The following is an 18051-nucleotide window of genomic DNA, read 5'->3' as shown; positions in this document are numbered from 1 at the left end:
ATTCACATCTAAATACATAACAAAGGACAATAAAATCCAGCATGTGGGCAACTCACATGACTCCAAAGAGTTTCATGACGGCCCAGTATCTGTCCTCCAGCTGCCCGGTCTTGTTGAGGCACAGTCCCGGCTGCAGGACCTTCTGAAGTGGCACCAGATCCATCGACAATTTCTACAAGACACAGCGAGAGTCAAGAAACTTAAGTCTGTGTTCCCATAATATGTGCATTAAAAACCTTGCTGCCTGTAATGTTCAGCCCAAAGTGCCATAGCTGGAGACAACGTCACAATGAGTGAGAACCGAACAAAACGCAACACAGTCTGAAAATATTTATTAAAATATATACTGCTGCTAGCACAATACAACACAGTCTGAAAACATTTATTAAAATATATATTGCTGCTAGCACAATACAAAACTGTCTGAAAAAATTTATTAAAATATATATTGCTGCTAGCACAATACAAAACTGTCTGAAAACATTTATTAAAATATATATTGCTGCTAGCACAATACAAAACTGTCTGAAAACATTTATTAAAATATATATTGCTGCTAGCACAATACAAAACACAGTCTGAAAACATTTATTAAAATATATATTGCTGCTAGCACAATACAAAACTGTCTGAAAACATTTATTAAAATATATATTGCTGCTAGCACAATACAAAACAGTCTGAAAACATGTATTAAAATATATACTGCTGCTAGCACAATACAAAACACAGTCTGAAAACATTTATTAAAATATATATTGCTGCTAGCACAATACAAAACACAGTCTGAAAACATTTATTAAAAAAATATATACAATATAGACAACAAAGTGTACAGTACTGCGATAACAGTACTTTTGACAATCTTAAAAACATTTATGATATGTGTTTATTGTTTTCACTTTCTCATCTCGTCTGTGGCTGTGTGAGTGTCCTTTCTCTTTGTCTCTCTTCCCTCATCTATAAGTTGAATAAAAGCCCTTGAGTACATCAGAGGAAAGTCTGTGCACACTGCACACTAAGGGCTAGATCCACAAAGAATGGATTGCACGGTGCTAATTGCACCCTTACTTACAATTCATTATGAATTGAAAATGGGGGACCCTGATGTAAACAAGACAAAAGTTTTTCTCTGGTCTGCATCACCTTAACAATTGTGTGTATTGAGCCGTACTGTATTGTACCCATTCTGCAATCTGTTAATACAATTTTCATTCAATCAATCAAGAATTTCATCTTGTTTACATCAGGGTCCTCCATTTTCAATTCATAATGAATTGTAAGTAGGGATGTCCGATATTATCGGCCGATATCGGCAGTAAAATGTGATATCGGAAAATATCTGTATCGGTTTAAAAAATAAAAAAAACAATAACAATATTGCATCCAGTGAAATGATTAGTTACCTGAAATTATTCAGTTTTTTTGGGTGGGAAACCCTGCATGTATCGGTTGATATCGGTATCGGAAATTAAGAGTTGGACAATATCGGAATATCGGTATCGGTAAAAAAGCCAATATCGAGCATCCCTAATTGTAAGTAAGGGTGCAATTAGCACCGTGCAATCCATTCTTTGTGGATCTAGCCCTAAGGGTGTATCTGAACTCAGGGTGTATCTGAACTCAGGGTGTATCTGAACTCAGGGTGTATCTGAACTCAGGGTGTATCTGAACTCAGGGTGTATCTGAACTCAGGGTGTATCTGAACTAAGGGTGTATCTGAACTAAGGGTGTATCTTAACTAAGGGTTTATCTGAACTCAGGGTGTATCTGAACTCAGGGTGTATCTGAACTCAGGGTTTATCTGAACTAAGGGTGTATCTGAACTCAGGGTTTATCTGAACTAAGGGTGTATCTGAACTCAGGGTGTATCTGAACTAAGGATGTATCTGAACTCAGGGTGTATCTGAACTAAGGGTTGTATCTGAACTAAGGGTTGTATCTGAACTCAGGGTGTATCTGAACTAAGGGTTTATCTGAACTCAGGGTGTATCTGAACTAAGGGTGTATCTGAACTAAGGGTGTATCTTAACTAAGGGTTTATCTGAACTCAGGGTGTATCTGAACTCAGGGTGTATCTGAACTCAGGGTGTATCTGAACTCAGGGTTTATCTGAACTAAGGGTGTATCTGAACTCAGGGTTTATCTGAACTAAGGGTGTATCTGAACTCAGGGTGTATCTGAACTAAGGATGTATCTGAACTCAGGGTGTATCTGAACTAAGGGTTGTATCTGAACTAAGGGTTGTATCTGAACTCAGGGTGTATCTGAACTAAGGGTTTATCTGAACTCAGGGTGTATCTGAACTCAGGGTGTATCTGAACTAAGGGTTTATCTGAACTAAGGTTGTATCTGAACTCAGGGTGTATCTCTGAACTAAGGGTGTATCTGAACTAAGGGTGTATCTGAACTCAGGGTGTATCTGAACTAAGGTTGTATCTGAACTCAGGGTGTATCTCTGAACTAAGGGTGTATCTGAACCTCCCACCCCAGGTACCTTCTGCTGGATGGTCTTCACCAGGAAATGACTGAGCTCCAGGGCTTTGAGCATCTTCTCCTGGACCACTTTGGACTCACTCTGGACCACTTTGGACTCACTCGGGACCACTTTGGACACTTTGGACTCACTCTGGACCATATTGGGCTCACTCAGGACCACTTTGGGCTCACTCGGGACCACTTTGGGCTCACTCGGAACCACCTGTTTCAGACTCTGGGATTAGAAACACACACTAGTATTAACCAACTGTGTACTGAACAAAACGCCTGCCTGCCGGACAGGGGAGAGAACACACACCATGGACACAAACAAGTCATTCGTTTGTACAAGGACTACCTGTTGTGTTGTATCATAGTGATTAACTAACGTTATCAACACCCGTCCTTGAATATGAATAGGCTGATATGAGGCACATTTTTATGACATTTGAATATCAACGATACAATTTATATATTACCACAAAGCAGGTGTAAAATGCTTACAATTAACAGGTTCTGTCTGTTATGTTACTATAATGAATAGCATCGTTAGGACATTTGGCATTGGGCCATGCTTTGTAACACCCATTTATTGGCTTGCATTACAGGCACATTTTTCCCAAATCATGAAAAAGAGACAAGAACCAGTGATTAATTTTACGTTTTACATTCAACAGGCAGTTTGCTATTCAAATTCATATATATTTTTCTAAATTTGAATATTGAATTTCATATATTATATTATATAAATCCCACCTAATCAACCCACTGTCCACATAAGCCATTATATAAAACCTACCCAATCAACCCACTGTCCACATAAGCCATTATATAAAACCTACCTAATCAACCCAACATCCACATTAAATAAAACCAACCTAATGGACCAGCATTTTATTTAGTGTTGGGAGTGTTTTGTGGTCAGTTAAATACTTACCAAGGCCAGCTGGCCCACAGCCTTGTGACACATCTCTGTCCATGCAGTACCAGGCATCAGACGCTGAACTTCCCTGCTCTGTAGACCCCTCAATACCAGCACACATGCCTGGCCCTGGAGCACACGGAGAGACACAAATACATACATGAGACAAATACACACACACACACACGAGACAAATAAACACACATGATGAGACAAATAGACACACATGAGACAAATACACACACATGAGACAAATAAACATATATGTAGGCTAGGGCTGACCCCTATTAGTCAATTACCGTAGTCGACTAATCGGTCGAAAGGAGCCGTAGTCGACCAGCCAACCTCTTAGTCGAATACAAAAAAATATATACCGTACTTTTCGGACTATAAGCCGCGGCTTTTTCCCAGATTTTTCGACCCTGCGGCTTATATAACGGTGCGGCTTATATGTGACTCGACGTGACCAAACCCGAAAATGTAAAAATCAAAATATTGCTTTTTTGACTGCATTGAAATGTTATTTATCTGTTCCCTTATTTGCTAAACTTAATACAACTTGTAAATTAGTTAATTCTTGTTATTTGTCCGACAGTATTGTGTCCCAATGCTAATTACATATGGTAATTAAACATTAAAACACCTGCGGCTTATAGTCCAGTGCGGCTTATATATGTACACATCATTCAATTTAGCTGCTGCGGCTTATAGTCAGGTGCGGCTTATAGTGCGAAAAGTACGGTATATATTTTTTTTGTATCATTCTTTCCAAAAGAAAAGAGGCCTAGAAGCGTGGCTAACGCTAATGGCACGCATACCAGAGGCTAACTGCCTAAGAAAACAGGCACAGAAAGAGGATTTCACCTCTAATGAACACACTAGACTAGACAAATATCAAGATGTATCCATCAGTGGACCAATTGCATGCTTTTGCAGAGGACAAGAAGCCTTCAGTCGACTCCCTCAGACATTAAGCACCCCCACAGCCCAAATGGAATGATAAACATTTTTTTTTTAATTAAATTACAAATATTATAATTTTTTTTTGTCGACTAACGGCAAATTTTGGCCAATCACAGTCGATCATCCAAATCCTTAGTCGGGGACAGCCCTAATGTAGGCAAGTAAACACATATGAGATGAATAAACACATATGTAGGCAAGCACACAGAAATAGATAGAAACACACACACAGCTTGATGTAGAGCTGGGCGATATGGTCTAAATATGATATCACAATATTTTCTGACCTTTCGGCGATACACGATACACATCACAATGTTTTTCTTTTTTTACCCAAACAATTCATTATGAGGCTTACCAAGACAGTATTTGAGTTTGCAAGCTAACATTAAAGACAAAATAAAATACCCATGCATTTAGCTTTTTTATATTATATATTAGATTTAGATTATTAGATTATATATTGCATATATTTAGCAATGAGATATTATATGATTTAGATATGAAATATGATTAATTGAAAATGGGGGACCCTGATGTAAACAAGACGAAAGTCTTTCTCTGGTCTGCATCCCCTTAACAATTGTATGTATTGAGCTGTACTGTACCCATTCTGCAATATGTTAATACAGTTTTAAATCAATCAATCAATCAATAGCATTTTAATGAAACTACTGTATATTTGTATGTCTCTAAATGTTTTGATGAATTGAAAATGGAGGACCCTTATGTAAAAAAGCCGAAAGTCTTTTTCTGGTCTTCATCCTCCAGTCAGTCCACTATTGTTGTATTGAGCTGTACTGTATTGTACCCATTCTGCAATCGTTAATAACGTTTTCATTCATTCAATCATTCAGCCGGCAACAGAATAATTTTGATTGACAGTCGAGTCTGCCAATTACGTCACACCCGCCCTGCTGTTCTTAGCACCAATCGGCAAGCGCTATGCGTTTTTTACTTTCCGCTCTGTCCGCCATTGATTTTGACGAGAGCTCAGCTCAACGACAACAACAACAGCTCCCCGCGGCCGACGAGTGATTACCAGCGCAGCATGACTAAACGATGCATAATGATTTTACTGCAACGAATGTTATAATAAAAGCCTTTCCATACATCTGTCTGATTGAAAACTTTATTAACAGACCGCAGAATGGGCACGCACAACTCAGCACGGGCTGAGATATGAACAGTAATGCTTGCTATCTATGTCGTCATCGGACGTTGCTATGTTTGGGTAAATACGCTGATGTTATTGAACGTGTAACTATATAACGTTAATGCCACAAAACGAATGCCTTTGTTAATAATAACTTAAGTAGTAACTTTGATGCAGTAGTGTGTGTGTGGGGGCGGCGTTGTTCAAAAGTTTGAACGGGTGTGGACCAGATTGAGGCGACACAATCCTCTTGGGCAAAACATCACGATATCCACGATACGTTAAAAAAGTGTATCGTTAATGAACTGTACCCGATATTTATATAATATCGTCATATCGCCCAGCCCTAGCTTGATGTACAGATGTGTTTAACTCAGTTAAAGAGCGATGACTAGACTAGACAGACCAGGGATTCTTGCATGTTTTTGGATGGTCATGTTAAAAACACAGCATGGTCAGGGTATAGTATGTATTATACTAAGGTGTATGTTTTACAATATCGTCATCAATGATATACATATATGTAATTTAATCCAATGTACATAGGAATTGCACATTGCACTGAATGAAGCATCACCATGGCAACTGTTACAGGAACATTTAACACAGATTTTTACTGGGATAACCAAATACTGTCAAATATTGTTTTACTTATGAGTGCATGCTTACCAACTGTTTAGCCTGTTTTATTGCAACACTAATATCACCGACATCTAACGGCCCTTCTAAGGTTTCTCTCCTCCACATTGCCTGTGGTGCATTTTTCCCTATTGCTAGGTTTTAGTGAGTTTTTCCTTACCTTAGCGTGGGGTATGTCTGGGAGTGTTGCATTCATTTATTTTATTTATTCTACATCTTTTGGACTTTATGGTGTTTTTGTTTTGTTCTTGATTTATTGTGATGTTTCTTCTTGACTTGTTTAAAGAAGACGTGTCCGGCCCATGGGGACATTAACGTGTGTTGTCGGGCCTTACAAATAAATTGTATTCGATTATTTCAAAGATATATATATATATTATCCATATAGCCCCTCCCTAATCATATCTATTTAAGAGTGGACTATGGTTACCTGTTGGTGGTCTATGACTAACCAGTCATATCTAGTTAAGAGTGTTCTCTAACTCAGGGGTTCCAAAACTTTTCAGGCCGGGACCCAGAAAATAAGGCGTCAGAGAGCCGCGGCCCAATGCACATCGTCAGGCTTTTTTTTTTCTTTTTTTTTTGCCAGGCGACCGATTTTTTAAGCCAAATATCACTTCAATCCTATTAAGTTAGTTCAAGTTAGTTATTCATTTATATGTGCTATTTATGAGAGGGCTAACTTGTTGCAAAATAATAATGATAATAATAATAGCCTCATTAAAATACTATTGTTGCTTCTGTTGTTTTCAGCGTTTTATGTGCATAATCTGTTATTTAGTTTGAAATGTTCGTTGAAATAAGTAGATTTTTCGTTTTTGTTTATTTATTAAGTTAATATAAAACCATATAGTCACATTTTAGAATACAATAGAATAGAATTTTAGAATACAACTAGAAACACTGTCCTGGCCTGCTTCTAAGTTCAGTGGCAAACACATTTTTTTTTCTTCTCTGGAAATCATCTCGCGGCCCTCCCGTGGCTGCTCGCGGCCCACCTTTGGGTCGCGACCCCGACTTTGGGAACCACTGCTCTAACTAACCAGTCATATGTAGTTAAGAGTGTTCTCTAACTAACCAGTCATTTAAGAGTGTTCTCTAACTAACCAGTCATATGTAGTTAAGAGTGTTCTCTAACTAACCAGTCATATCTAGTTAAGAGTGTTCTCTAACTAACCAGTCATATGCAGTTAAGAGTGTTCTCTAACTAACCAGTCATATCTAGTTAAGAGTGTTCTCTAACTAACCAGTCATATGTAGTTAAGAGTGTTCTCTAACTAACCAGTCATATCTAGTTAAGAGTGTTCTCTAACTAACCAGTCATATGTAGTTAAGACTAGAGTGTTCTCTAACTAACCAGTCATATCTAGTTAAGCGTGTTCTCTAACTAACCAGTCATATGTAGTTAAGAGTGTTCTCTAACTAACCAGTCATATGTAGTTAAGAGTGTTCTCTAACTAACCAGTCATATGTAGTTAAGACTAGAGTGTTCTCTAACTAACCAGTCATATCTAGTTAAGAGTGTTCTCTAACTAACCAGTCATATGTAGTTAAGAGTGTTCTCTAACTAACCAGTCATATGTAGTTAAGAGTGTTCTCTAACTCAGGGGTTCCCAAACTTTTCAGGCCGGGGCCCAGAAAATAAGGCGTCAGAGAGCCGCGGCCCAATGCACATCGTCTGTTTTTTTTTTTTTTTTTTTTTTGTCAGGTGACCGATTTTTTAAGCCAAATATCACTTCAATCCTATTAAGTTAGTTCAAGTTAGTTATTCATTTATATGTGCTATTTATGAGAGGGCTAACTTGTTGCAAAATAATAATGATAATAATAATAGCCTCATTAAAATACTATTGTTGCTTCGGTTGTTTTCAGCGTTTTATGTGCATAATCTGTTATTTAGTTTGAAATGTTCGTTGAAATAAGTAGATTTTTCGTTTTTGTTTATTTATTAAGTTAATATAAAACCATATAGTCACATTTTAGAATACAATAGAATAGAATTTTAGAATACAACTAGAAACACGGTCCTGGCCTGCTTCTAAGTTCAGTGGCCTGACAAAAAAAATTTAAATAAAAAAATAAAAAATATATATTTTTTTATTTTTTTTTAAATCATCTCGCGGCCCAAACGTGGCTGCTCGCGGCCCACCTTTGGGTCGCGACCCCGACTTTGGGAACCACTGCTCTAACTAACCAGTCATATGTAGTTAAGAGTGTTCAAGTTTCAAGTTTCTTTAATAGTTGTCATACAGAAGTACAGAATACTTTTATACAAAATGCTTCTTACTGTTACGCTCCAGAGACTGTGCAAGACAAGATAAGTATGAAATAAAATAACATAGTATAGTATGTAAATTAGAAGTAAAAAAATGAGGTCACAGTGTTCAGTATAGACATATGTACAATGTTCTCTAACTAACCAGTCATATGTAGTTAAGAGTGTTCTCTAACTAACCAGTCATATGTAGTTAAGAGTGTTCTGCGGTTAGGTTACCTGCTGGTGCTCTCTGACTCCAGCGGTGATGTTCTCCACTGCGGTCTCCAGCAGGTTAACACACAGCACCTGGAATGGAAAACACAAGGAAAGTGAAATATGACTGATATGCTATATGCTATAACACCATTATATACCAGGATGCACCGATATTCTTACTGGCGATGCCAATTCTTCCTAAACCTTTAGCATCGGCCAATACAGCAGTATTGATCACTTTTACTGAACAGCATTGACTTCAGACCAGATCAGTTTGAGATATAATGCATTTTCTCCCCCAAATCAAGTCACTTCGCTGTGATTTATGACATGTTAGATGTTACACGTGGTTCTTGGCATCAAGATATTAGTTTTGGGTTTCTAAGTAATTGATCCAAACTGCTGTATTGTGTTACAGCACTAACAACATGGAGCATGCCGTCCTTACAGGGAATCTGACGAAGAGGTCGTTGAACATCTGTCCGGTCAGCGGGCTCTTCCTCCTGCTCATGAAGAAGCTCAGAGCGCTTTTAAAGATGGCCGTCACCCGATCCACGTCCACATTCCCCATGAACTTCAACTGAAACATAACAGAGAGATCACATTATTCAACTGAAACATAACAGAGAGATGACATTATTCAACTGAAACATAACAGAGAGATGACATTATTAAACTGAAACATAACAGAAAGATTACATTATTCAACTGAAACATAACAGAGGTATCACATTATTCAACTGAAACATAACAGAGAGATGACATTATTAAACTGAAACATAACAGAGACCACATTATTCTACTGAAACATAACAGAGATCACATCATTCTACTGAAACATAACAGAGAGATCACATTATTCAACTGAAACATAACAGAGATCACATTATTCAACTGAAACATAACAGAGAGATCACATTATTCAACTGAAACATAACAGATGTCATTATTAAACTGAAACATAACAGAGATGACATTATTAAACTGAAACATAACAGAGACCACATTATTCTACTGAAACATAACAGAAATATCACATTATTCTACTGAAACATAACAGAGATCACATTATTCAACTGAAACATAACAGAGAGATGACATTATTAAACTGAAACATAACAGAGACCACATTATTCTACTGAAACATAACAGAAAGATCACATTATTCAACTGAAATATAACAGAAAGATCACATTATTCAACTGAAACATAACAGAGGTATCACATTATTCAACTGAAACATAACAGAGGTATCACATTATTAAACTGAAACATAACAGAAAGATCACATTATTCAACTGAAACATAACAGAAAGATCACATTATTAAACTGAAATATAACAGGTATCACATTATTCAACTGAAATATTACAGAGATATCACATTATTAAACTGAAACATAACGAGATAATATTCAACAGAGACTTAACATATATCACATTATTCAACTAAAACATAACAGAGAAATCACATTATTCAACTGAAACATAACAGAGATATCACACATTATTCACACGGTAGGGATCCACATTTCTAAGACATTTGCCACATCGTAGCACGGCGCGTCTATGTGGGGCTTTGTGTTTGTCTGGAAGGACATCAGGTCTGAGACTTGAGTAACTAAAATGGTTAATAAATTGTTTAACATCATCTAATTCCTAGGTACTGAATCATTATTACTGTGCCCCCTTTGAGTGACACGTTAGTGAAGGAAGGTATGAAGACTCACATCCACTGCAGCAGCCGTCTCTTGCGTCTTGCCGTCTTTGGTCTCCGCTGTGGGAACACGTCCCCTCAGGATCTTCACCAGATATAGACATGCACTGGAAGAGGACAGAGTGGTCACATTAACCTCATAGCGGGCACCGGGACGTATACGTCTCTGCGCGCACTTGCTCACAAGTCACAGCACTTTGCGAGCGTCTAGCGGCTCGGGCTGCATTTTCCGCCAAACATATAATATACCGTTCGAAAGATCCGTGCCTCAGTTCTCGAGTTACATGACGATCTGTCAGGCGAGCGTCTTTTTTTACGGGCAGCGTGTCATGATGACCATTGCCTGACATAACGTCATGTAACTCGAGAACCGAGGCACGGATTTGGTCGAGTGAGGTGGTGTTCGAACAGCAACAAATAGATCTTTCGAATGGTATATTATATGTTCACAAAGTGCTGTGACTTGCGTGCGTTCCGCGCACGGGCACATCGGCCCGTGCACGGTACCCCACCTGTTAAGAGGTTTTAAACCCCTGGACTCTTGTCTATCATTCTGCCTTCAGATTTATTACTGGTGATAGGTATGACACCCACCACTGTGTCCTTTATGAAAAGGTTGGATGGCCTTGTCTGGTTGAAAGGCGTAACTATCATTGCCATTTGTTTATTTCTAAAGACCTTCTTGGTAAGCTCAACACTGTTGCTGCCGATAACTGTGTCTTTGTTTTGTAAGCTTATCGTCACTGTAAATGAGGGTAACCTCAGTGGTCTCACAAGTTGAAATAAAGGTTTGAAATTAAATGGAAATGAAATAGTCCTAATCAATTCATGGACTATTAATCGACTAAGAACTTCTTGAGCGGAGGATAGCCCTGGATTATTTTAATACGTTAAGTTTAATAAGTTCTTCCATATTGCCCAGTCCTCATGCAGATTTTGCACTTCAGACTCTTGCAAGAAGAAGAAACAAACAAACAAACAAACAAATAAATAAATCTAACACTAACCTGAAGAAGTAGAGGGAGACCGAGGAGTCGGGCTGTTTCTGGGCTTTGGTCATCAGTTTCTCCAGCAGGTCGTGGAGCTCTGCCTGCCTGTCGTCTACAGTCCTACAGTACAGCTTCGCCCTGCACAGCTGGTTACTGGGAGAGGACAGACGTGGATGTTATGGTACATATAATTCATATATATATTAGTCAATGAATATTCTACATTAAAAAAATCAATAAAAATAAACATACACTCTGCCTAAATGCGCTGCATGACGGACAAGAGACACGCGTCGTCACTTTCATTTAGCAGAGTGAAAATGAAATGTAGGTCTAATCCTTGAGCTGAAAAATGTGCCAATAATTAATTGACAATCTTGACAGCCCTAAGGAATATTTGAACACATACATTACATTGTTGACGCTAGCTAGTGTTAGCGTAAAAAGAAAAGAATGGCAGTCGAGCTGTAGCTTACATAGCTTACATACAACTTCTGAGATTGTCTCGAGATTCCACAAGTTTGCCTTCTAGTGTATTTCCAAACTGGGCTTTTTAAACTGCCGAGTGCAAATCACTCTCTTCATGGCCGCGTCTGCCATCATGCCATGCAGTTGTTGTTGAATTTGTGTACCTTTTACACATATGTAACCACATACATATATACATATATTCAATATATGTATATGTGTAAAAGGCATGACTGTGCAGAAAGACTACCTTTGTAGAATAACAACATGAAATAAAATGGAAATGGAATTCCCCTTTGAACTTAAAAAGGTTTACTGTGACCACTGGAAGTGCAGTTATTTATGAATAAAGAATGTTATCTTTTCCAAACAAACTCCTGGGTGAGAACAAAAATGAAGTGAAACAGGATAGAACAGGATAGAACATGATATTGTACTTAAACCTAAATATTATGTGTAATGCCGTCTTTGGGATTTCATATCTGGTGCCTCGGGGGTTGAGGGTCTACTGTAGTGTATGGATTGGACGGAAATTTGTCATGTGAGAAAAACAATATCCTGGTTCAAAGTCACCCAAACAACTGCCCCTTTGAACTGCTGCGGTCAGGCAAGCGATACCGGAGTCTCATGGCCGGCACAGAGAGACTCAGAAGGAGCTTCTATCCCCAGGCCATCAGGATGCTCAATGACAATAACACTATGTAACAAACCATCAAATGCACTCACAGCACACACATCCACACGCACACACTCACTTTAAATAAACACTCACCGTAGCACCTACTTTACTCACTTTAACACACTTTATATTTATTGGTAAAGAGATTTGCACTACAATTCATACCTCATTGCACCTTACCTAAGTTGTACCTCATCCCATTTCTGCATTGTACTGTATACTGTATTGTACTGTAACTAACCGTTACTCTTTTTTACTCTGTATTGTATATTGTACATATGTATATTGACTGAACACTTTTTGCTTACGTACTTTTGACTTTCTTTTTATCTAAGTATTTTTTATCTAGCACACTCCCAGGGGCTCATAACATAAAAAAGTATTCTGTATTTTTTTTATGACAACTAATAAAGAAACTTGAACTTCAAAGGGCATTCCCAGAGGGGCTAGGAGCTAAGAGTTGGGGGGCTAAGAGAGCAAGGACAGAGGGGACTAAAACTATGTGAATGGGGGTCCAGCCGGCGTGTCCTTACCTGAAGATGTCTGCGGTCTTGCGGAGAAATTGCTGCTCCTGCTGGTCGCTGTCGGAGCTCATTCCCCTCTCTATGACCGTGAGAAGAGGCTCCACCATGCCCAGCACCAGGGGGCTACTGCCCTGCTTAGCCAGGAACACCTCCACCAGGTCCAACACCTGCGAGTTACAATAGTTAATAATAACACCTCTAGTCACGCAGCCTTCGGAATGGTGATTAATACAGGGGGGAGAAGACATCAGTGCTCCACTTAGTCGACTAGTATTAGTCAAAGCACTTTGTCGACCAATCCATTAGTTCGAATGGAAGCGCCAAATTTGGAAAAGAGATTGGAATGAGGACCATAATACTCAAACACATACTGTACAAATAACTTGGAATAAGCACAAAAAAGAACAGAAAATCCAACATCAAACCACCTTTTTAGAGCATAATTGAATCATGATCAATCCAACGATACCGCTATTTTTGCTCGAGCTTTAAAACTGAGCCAGCTAGGAGCTGTGGAAGTGATGTCGTATCGAAGTGATGTCGTATCGCTGCTTCCATGAAACTGACCCGGAGCAGAACTCAACAGCTAATTACGAGTCAAAATAAATAGAAAGTAACTAATAGAAACGCGCTGCCGCCCCAGCAGGGCACCTTGATCTAAATAGAAACTGTAATGCTGCAAAAAATACCAATGTGTTTCACACAAATGGCTTAATAACGGAATCTGAATCTGAACTAATAGAAAAGCGCTCCAGTAGGGCACCTTGATCTAAATAGAAACAAATAGAAAAGCGCTGCAGCAGGGCACCTTGATCTAAATAGAAACCAATAGAAAAGCGCTGCAGCAGGGCACCTTGATCTAAATAGAAACGAATAGAAAAGCGCTCCAGCAGGGCACCTTGATCTAAATAGAAACCAATAGAAAAGCGCTGCAGCAGGGTACCTTGATCTTGAAGTCTCGGACCAGTGCCTTCTCTTTCTGGAGCCGCGTCTTCTCGTCCTTCTTGGCCTGCGTCTTCTTCTGCTGCTCGGAGAACAGAGCCGCCAGGCCGCTGTCCAGCTTCATCATGGCCTCGTCGTCCAGGTCTTCGTCATCGCTGGGGTCCTCCTCCGTGGCCTGGGAGGGCGGGTCCAGGCAGAGTTATTTGTTATTTTCACACAAACAATAATAATATATATTTAATGTGTCACAAAAGTGATGTGACGTTCGTGGTGTGTGTAAGAGTGTGCCCCCTCAAACAAGCGCCATTAAGCCTAATTGAATCAATATCGAATCAGGACCTTGTGAATGGAAATCAAAATACCGATCCCCAGCCCTAGTTTTATTTTGACAGGTGGATGTACGCATGGTGTTTTTGATACTGCCAGATCCATAGTTGAGTAAATGATGAGGAAGTCTGAGGAAGCGCCTTGTGCTAAAAGCTCTTTTTGTGCAGATCTCTCGGTTCAACTCTGCAAGGTATTGTTTTGATCCAGTACCTATTGGACGTTGACCATAATCACACAGCGGCCGTTTTGTGCTTATGCCGTGCTCAGGTTGGGTTCCTTTCCACCCTGTTCCCACCAAAGGAACCCAACCTGAGCACAACATAATGTAAGAGCATGAGCATCATTCTTATCATTTCTGTCTTTCTAATAATTTCTGTGTCTTTATAATTTCTGTGTCTTTATCAAATCAGTGTCTTTATCATTTCTGTGTCTTTATAATTTCTGTGTCTTTATCAAATCAGTGTCTTTATCATTTCTGTGTCTTTATCAAATCAGTGTCTTTATCATTTCTGTGTCTTTATCAAATCAGTGTCTTTATCATTTCTGTGTCTTTATCAAATCAGTGTCTTTATCATTTCTGTGTCTTCATCATGTCTGTGTGTCTTTATCAAATCCGTGTCTTTATCATTTCTGTGTGTCTTTATCAAATCTGTGTCTTTATCATGTCTGTGTCTTTATAAAATCTGTGTGTCTTTATAAAATCTGTGTCTTTATCATTTCTGTGTCTTTATCAAATCTGTGTGTCTTTATCATATCTGTGTCTTTATCAAATCTGTGTCTTTATCAATTCTGTGTGTCTTTATCATTTCTGTGTCTTGATCAAATATGTGTGTCTTTATCATTTCTGTTAGTCTTTCTTATTAAAATTGTAAAATATTATGTATTAAAAGTGTTATTGTGATTTGTTGTACACATGTATTTGTACTACTGTCATTGCTGTTATATGTTTTAGATGGTTTATGATTCCAGGTAAAATCTCTTGTGTGCCCATCCTTATGCCCAGTCTGCCAGTGCTGTAACCCTATGGAGATGTTTACATTCTTTGCAGGGCTATAACTTTTTAAATATTATTGCTATATCGACATTACTATGGCCCATTCAACATCGGGTATCTATCGTTCCGGATGTGGGAACGTTATATTTTTTCATTCATACATTGTCGTGTTAATACCGTCGAGAATATAAGTATGTTTTTAAGGTTTTCTGCAGTAATTCCTAAAACGTGAGTTATAGGCCCTGACGCATATGATAGATTATCGATTGGCGTTTCTTTCCTATACACGCTATATTAAAAAATTCAAATGTATATGATCGGTATACATTATGCTTCATCATGCGTGAAGGAAAGGGCACCGAGCGCCACTTCCGGTTTGGCTTGGAGTGTAACTCGCCCGACATCCACCAGGCAGCGGTATTGAGGCGTTGCAATATCAGACAGGGTCCAACTGCAGTTCCGGAGGCTTAATCATTTTAGGCAACCAGCTTGTGTCTAGCCACGCCCCTGCGGCAGCGGCAGAGCGGAGCCGCTCTGCCGCGGCATTATGCAGCCGTAATCCGCCCTCTTTTAACATCGACGGTTAGCTCAACTGGTTCGCCGCCTTGCTGTGGATCCTGCGGTGCGTTGGTGACAAGTTCGAATCCCTTCAATTTTTTTTTAACGTGCATTCTTTCGCCGGTTAAGTTTAGGCATTGTTTCGGAGTTGGTTAAGGTTAGGGTTAAGTTTAGGCATTGTTTCGGAGTTGGTTATGGTTAGGGTTAAGTTTAGGCGCTGTTTCGGAGTTGGTTAAGGTTAGAGTTTGTCTTAGAGCATGGCAATATTCTTTCGGAGTTGGTTAGGGTTAAGTTTAGGCGCTGTTTCGGAGTTGGTTAAGGTTAGAGTTTGTCTTAGAGCATGGCAATATTCTTTCGGAGTTGGTTAAGGTTAGGGTTAAGTTTAGGCGCTGTTTCGGAGTTGGTTAAGGTTAGAGTTTGTCGCAGAGCATGGCAATAGAATGCAGCCTATTTCCGCACTGCCGCTGTCTCGCGCTGCCGCGGTCACATGGGCGTCGTGGCCAATCAGAGAAATGCTGAACACAAGTTGGTTGCCTAAAATGTTGACGCGTCCCGGAGGGAGGCTGGATGAATTATGAATGCAATGGCGAAAAAATTAAATATTGATCCCAAAAACGAGTTAACTCGTTTCTGGCGCACAACGCATGGCGGGCAATAACGAGTATACTCGTTTTTGGTGTCCAATGTGTTAAGGAACAACGGATGGAGCTTTTGTTTTGTAATACATTGTTCTAATAAATTCACTGTCCCTTCGCAAATAAACATCAAATCAAATCATTTGTGTGTCTTTATCATTTCTGTGTGTCTATCGTTTCTCAAACAAACCTACCAAGGCGTTTTCTTTCTGTAGGACCTTAGACAGTTCCAGGCGGAACTTCTCATCCACCACCTCGTCATCGTCGTCGTCCTTCTCCATTGGCTCCTCTTCATCCGAGTCATCGTCCGAGCTGTCAGACTCCTCCTCCTCCTGGGAGAGCCAATCACAGGTAAGATTGAGATTAGCATACGACCTTATGGCAAAGATATGTTGTGAGGCCTCAGGCAGGCAGGACCAACTGTTTTGTAAGTTCAAACACAAAACTAAGTAGAAATCAAATACCGGTATGTATACACACCTCTGTATTGTAGACACATAAGACATGTACTGTATAAATTATAAATAAGTAATTCTCGGCTTTAGAGGGTTAATTAATTGTTGTTGTTGATAAGCAACGTTTATTTCCAATGTTTCGAAAGTATTTCAGTTCATTAAAAGGCGAGAATCAAAACCCAAGAACTGACCTCCATCTCTTCATCTTGGTCATCCTCTGCTTTCTTCGTCTTCTTCTCCTTCTTCTTCTTGGGTTTGTCGTCCTTGTCATCTGTGACCACCATGGCACCATCCTCGTCATCCTGGTCTGGGTCCAGAACCTACAAAACACAGCATTCATCAGATACACTTCAGACGTACACGTTTGGTGTCCATAGCTTATATGTTGTATTATGTTATGTTTGTTGTATCGTCTAATGTCCGTCTGTGTGCCGTCTTTGTGTGGTGATCAATAAAGCAGTCTTATAATCGAGGCCATTTCATATCCTGGCCAATACTGTGGATTGGATTAAACACAAAACTATACGCATTTATCGTTAACCTAGATGTTGCTAAAACAAGCAACCCACTGATATTCCCACAGTAATGTATTTGAAGGATCCTAGTAGTGTGACTTGCGTCCAAGGATAGTATTAAAAGCGGTAGTAATGTGTCACTTACATCCAGGATGGTATTAAGGGCCTTAGCAGTGTGTCACTTACGTCCAGGATGGCAGTGAGGGCCCTGGCCGTGACGTGAGGGCAGATGCTGGCGAACACCGTCTTGCAGACGTGGCGGATGTGGCGGCTCGGCTGCGCCAGCAGAGACAGCAGGATGTCGACCACCACCTCGGCCCAGTGGGGCTCCTCTGCGTCCTCTGTAGCTGTGGAGAGGAGGGGAGGTCGGAGGAGAGAAAACATCTAGATATTTCATACAAGCGCCAGAGCAAAGCAAATATAAATAAGAAGAGAACGGAAGAACAATAGAGACTCCTCAACACAGTGTGTTCACAGAAGAAGAGTGGATCTGTATTTACTAGGGATGTCCGATATTATCGGCCGATATTGGCATTAAAATGTAATATCGGAAATGATCGGTATCCAACAAATAATTTATTTATTTATATATATACCCCGCATATATCGGTATCGGTT

General features: G+C 39.4%; 1 protein-coding gene across 4 annotated transcripts in view; it reads right to left on the bottom strand.

Moving 5' to 3' along the window:
• mybbp1a (MYB binding protein (P160) 1a) overlaps nucleotides 1-18051 on the bottom strand; it is a 47851-nt gene that overhangs the window by 2938 nt on the left and 26862 nt on the right. For all 4 annotated transcript variants that reach the window (XR_014620034.1, XR_014620035.1, XR_014620036.1 and 1 more), the window contains exons 15-26: nucleotides 17620-17780; nucleotides 17110-17238; nucleotides 16658-16795; nucleotides 13951-14124; nucleotides 13017-13174; nucleotides 11355-11489; nucleotides 10361-10454; nucleotides 9080-9211; nucleotides 8653-8721; nucleotides 3416-3529; nucleotides 2498-2713; nucleotides 57-172 (exon numbers count right to left, since the gene is read on the bottom strand). Coding sequence is in view for 1 of the 4 variants with exons in the window: in XM_084320729.1 (XP_084176855.1) it covers nucleotides 57-172; nucleotides 2498-2713; nucleotides 3416-3529; nucleotides 8653-8721; nucleotides 9080-9211; nucleotides 10361-10454; nucleotides 11355-11489; nucleotides 13017-13174; nucleotides 13951-14124; nucleotides 16658-16795; nucleotides 17110-17238; nucleotides 17620-17780 (1636 nt within the window). In the remaining 3 variants the exon portion in view is untranslated. The remainder of the gene's footprint in view (nucleotides 1-56; nucleotides 173-2497; nucleotides 2714-3415; nucleotides 3530-8652; nucleotides 8722-9079; nucleotides 9212-10360; nucleotides 10455-11354; nucleotides 11490-13016; nucleotides 13175-13950; nucleotides 14125-16657; nucleotides 16796-17109; nucleotides 17239-17619; nucleotides 17781-18051) is intronic.

This window comes from Notolepis coatsorum (genome assembly GCF_963971535.1).
Source record: "Notolepis coatsorum genome assembly, chromosome: 8".
In the NCBI taxonomy this organism is placed as follows: Eukaryota; Metazoa; Chordata; class Actinopteri; order Aulopiformes; family Paralepididae; genus Notolepis; species Notolepis coatsorum.
The sequence above is the reverse complement of the archived record's forward strand: the minus strand, read 5'-3'. Positions and strand labels throughout refer to the sequence as shown.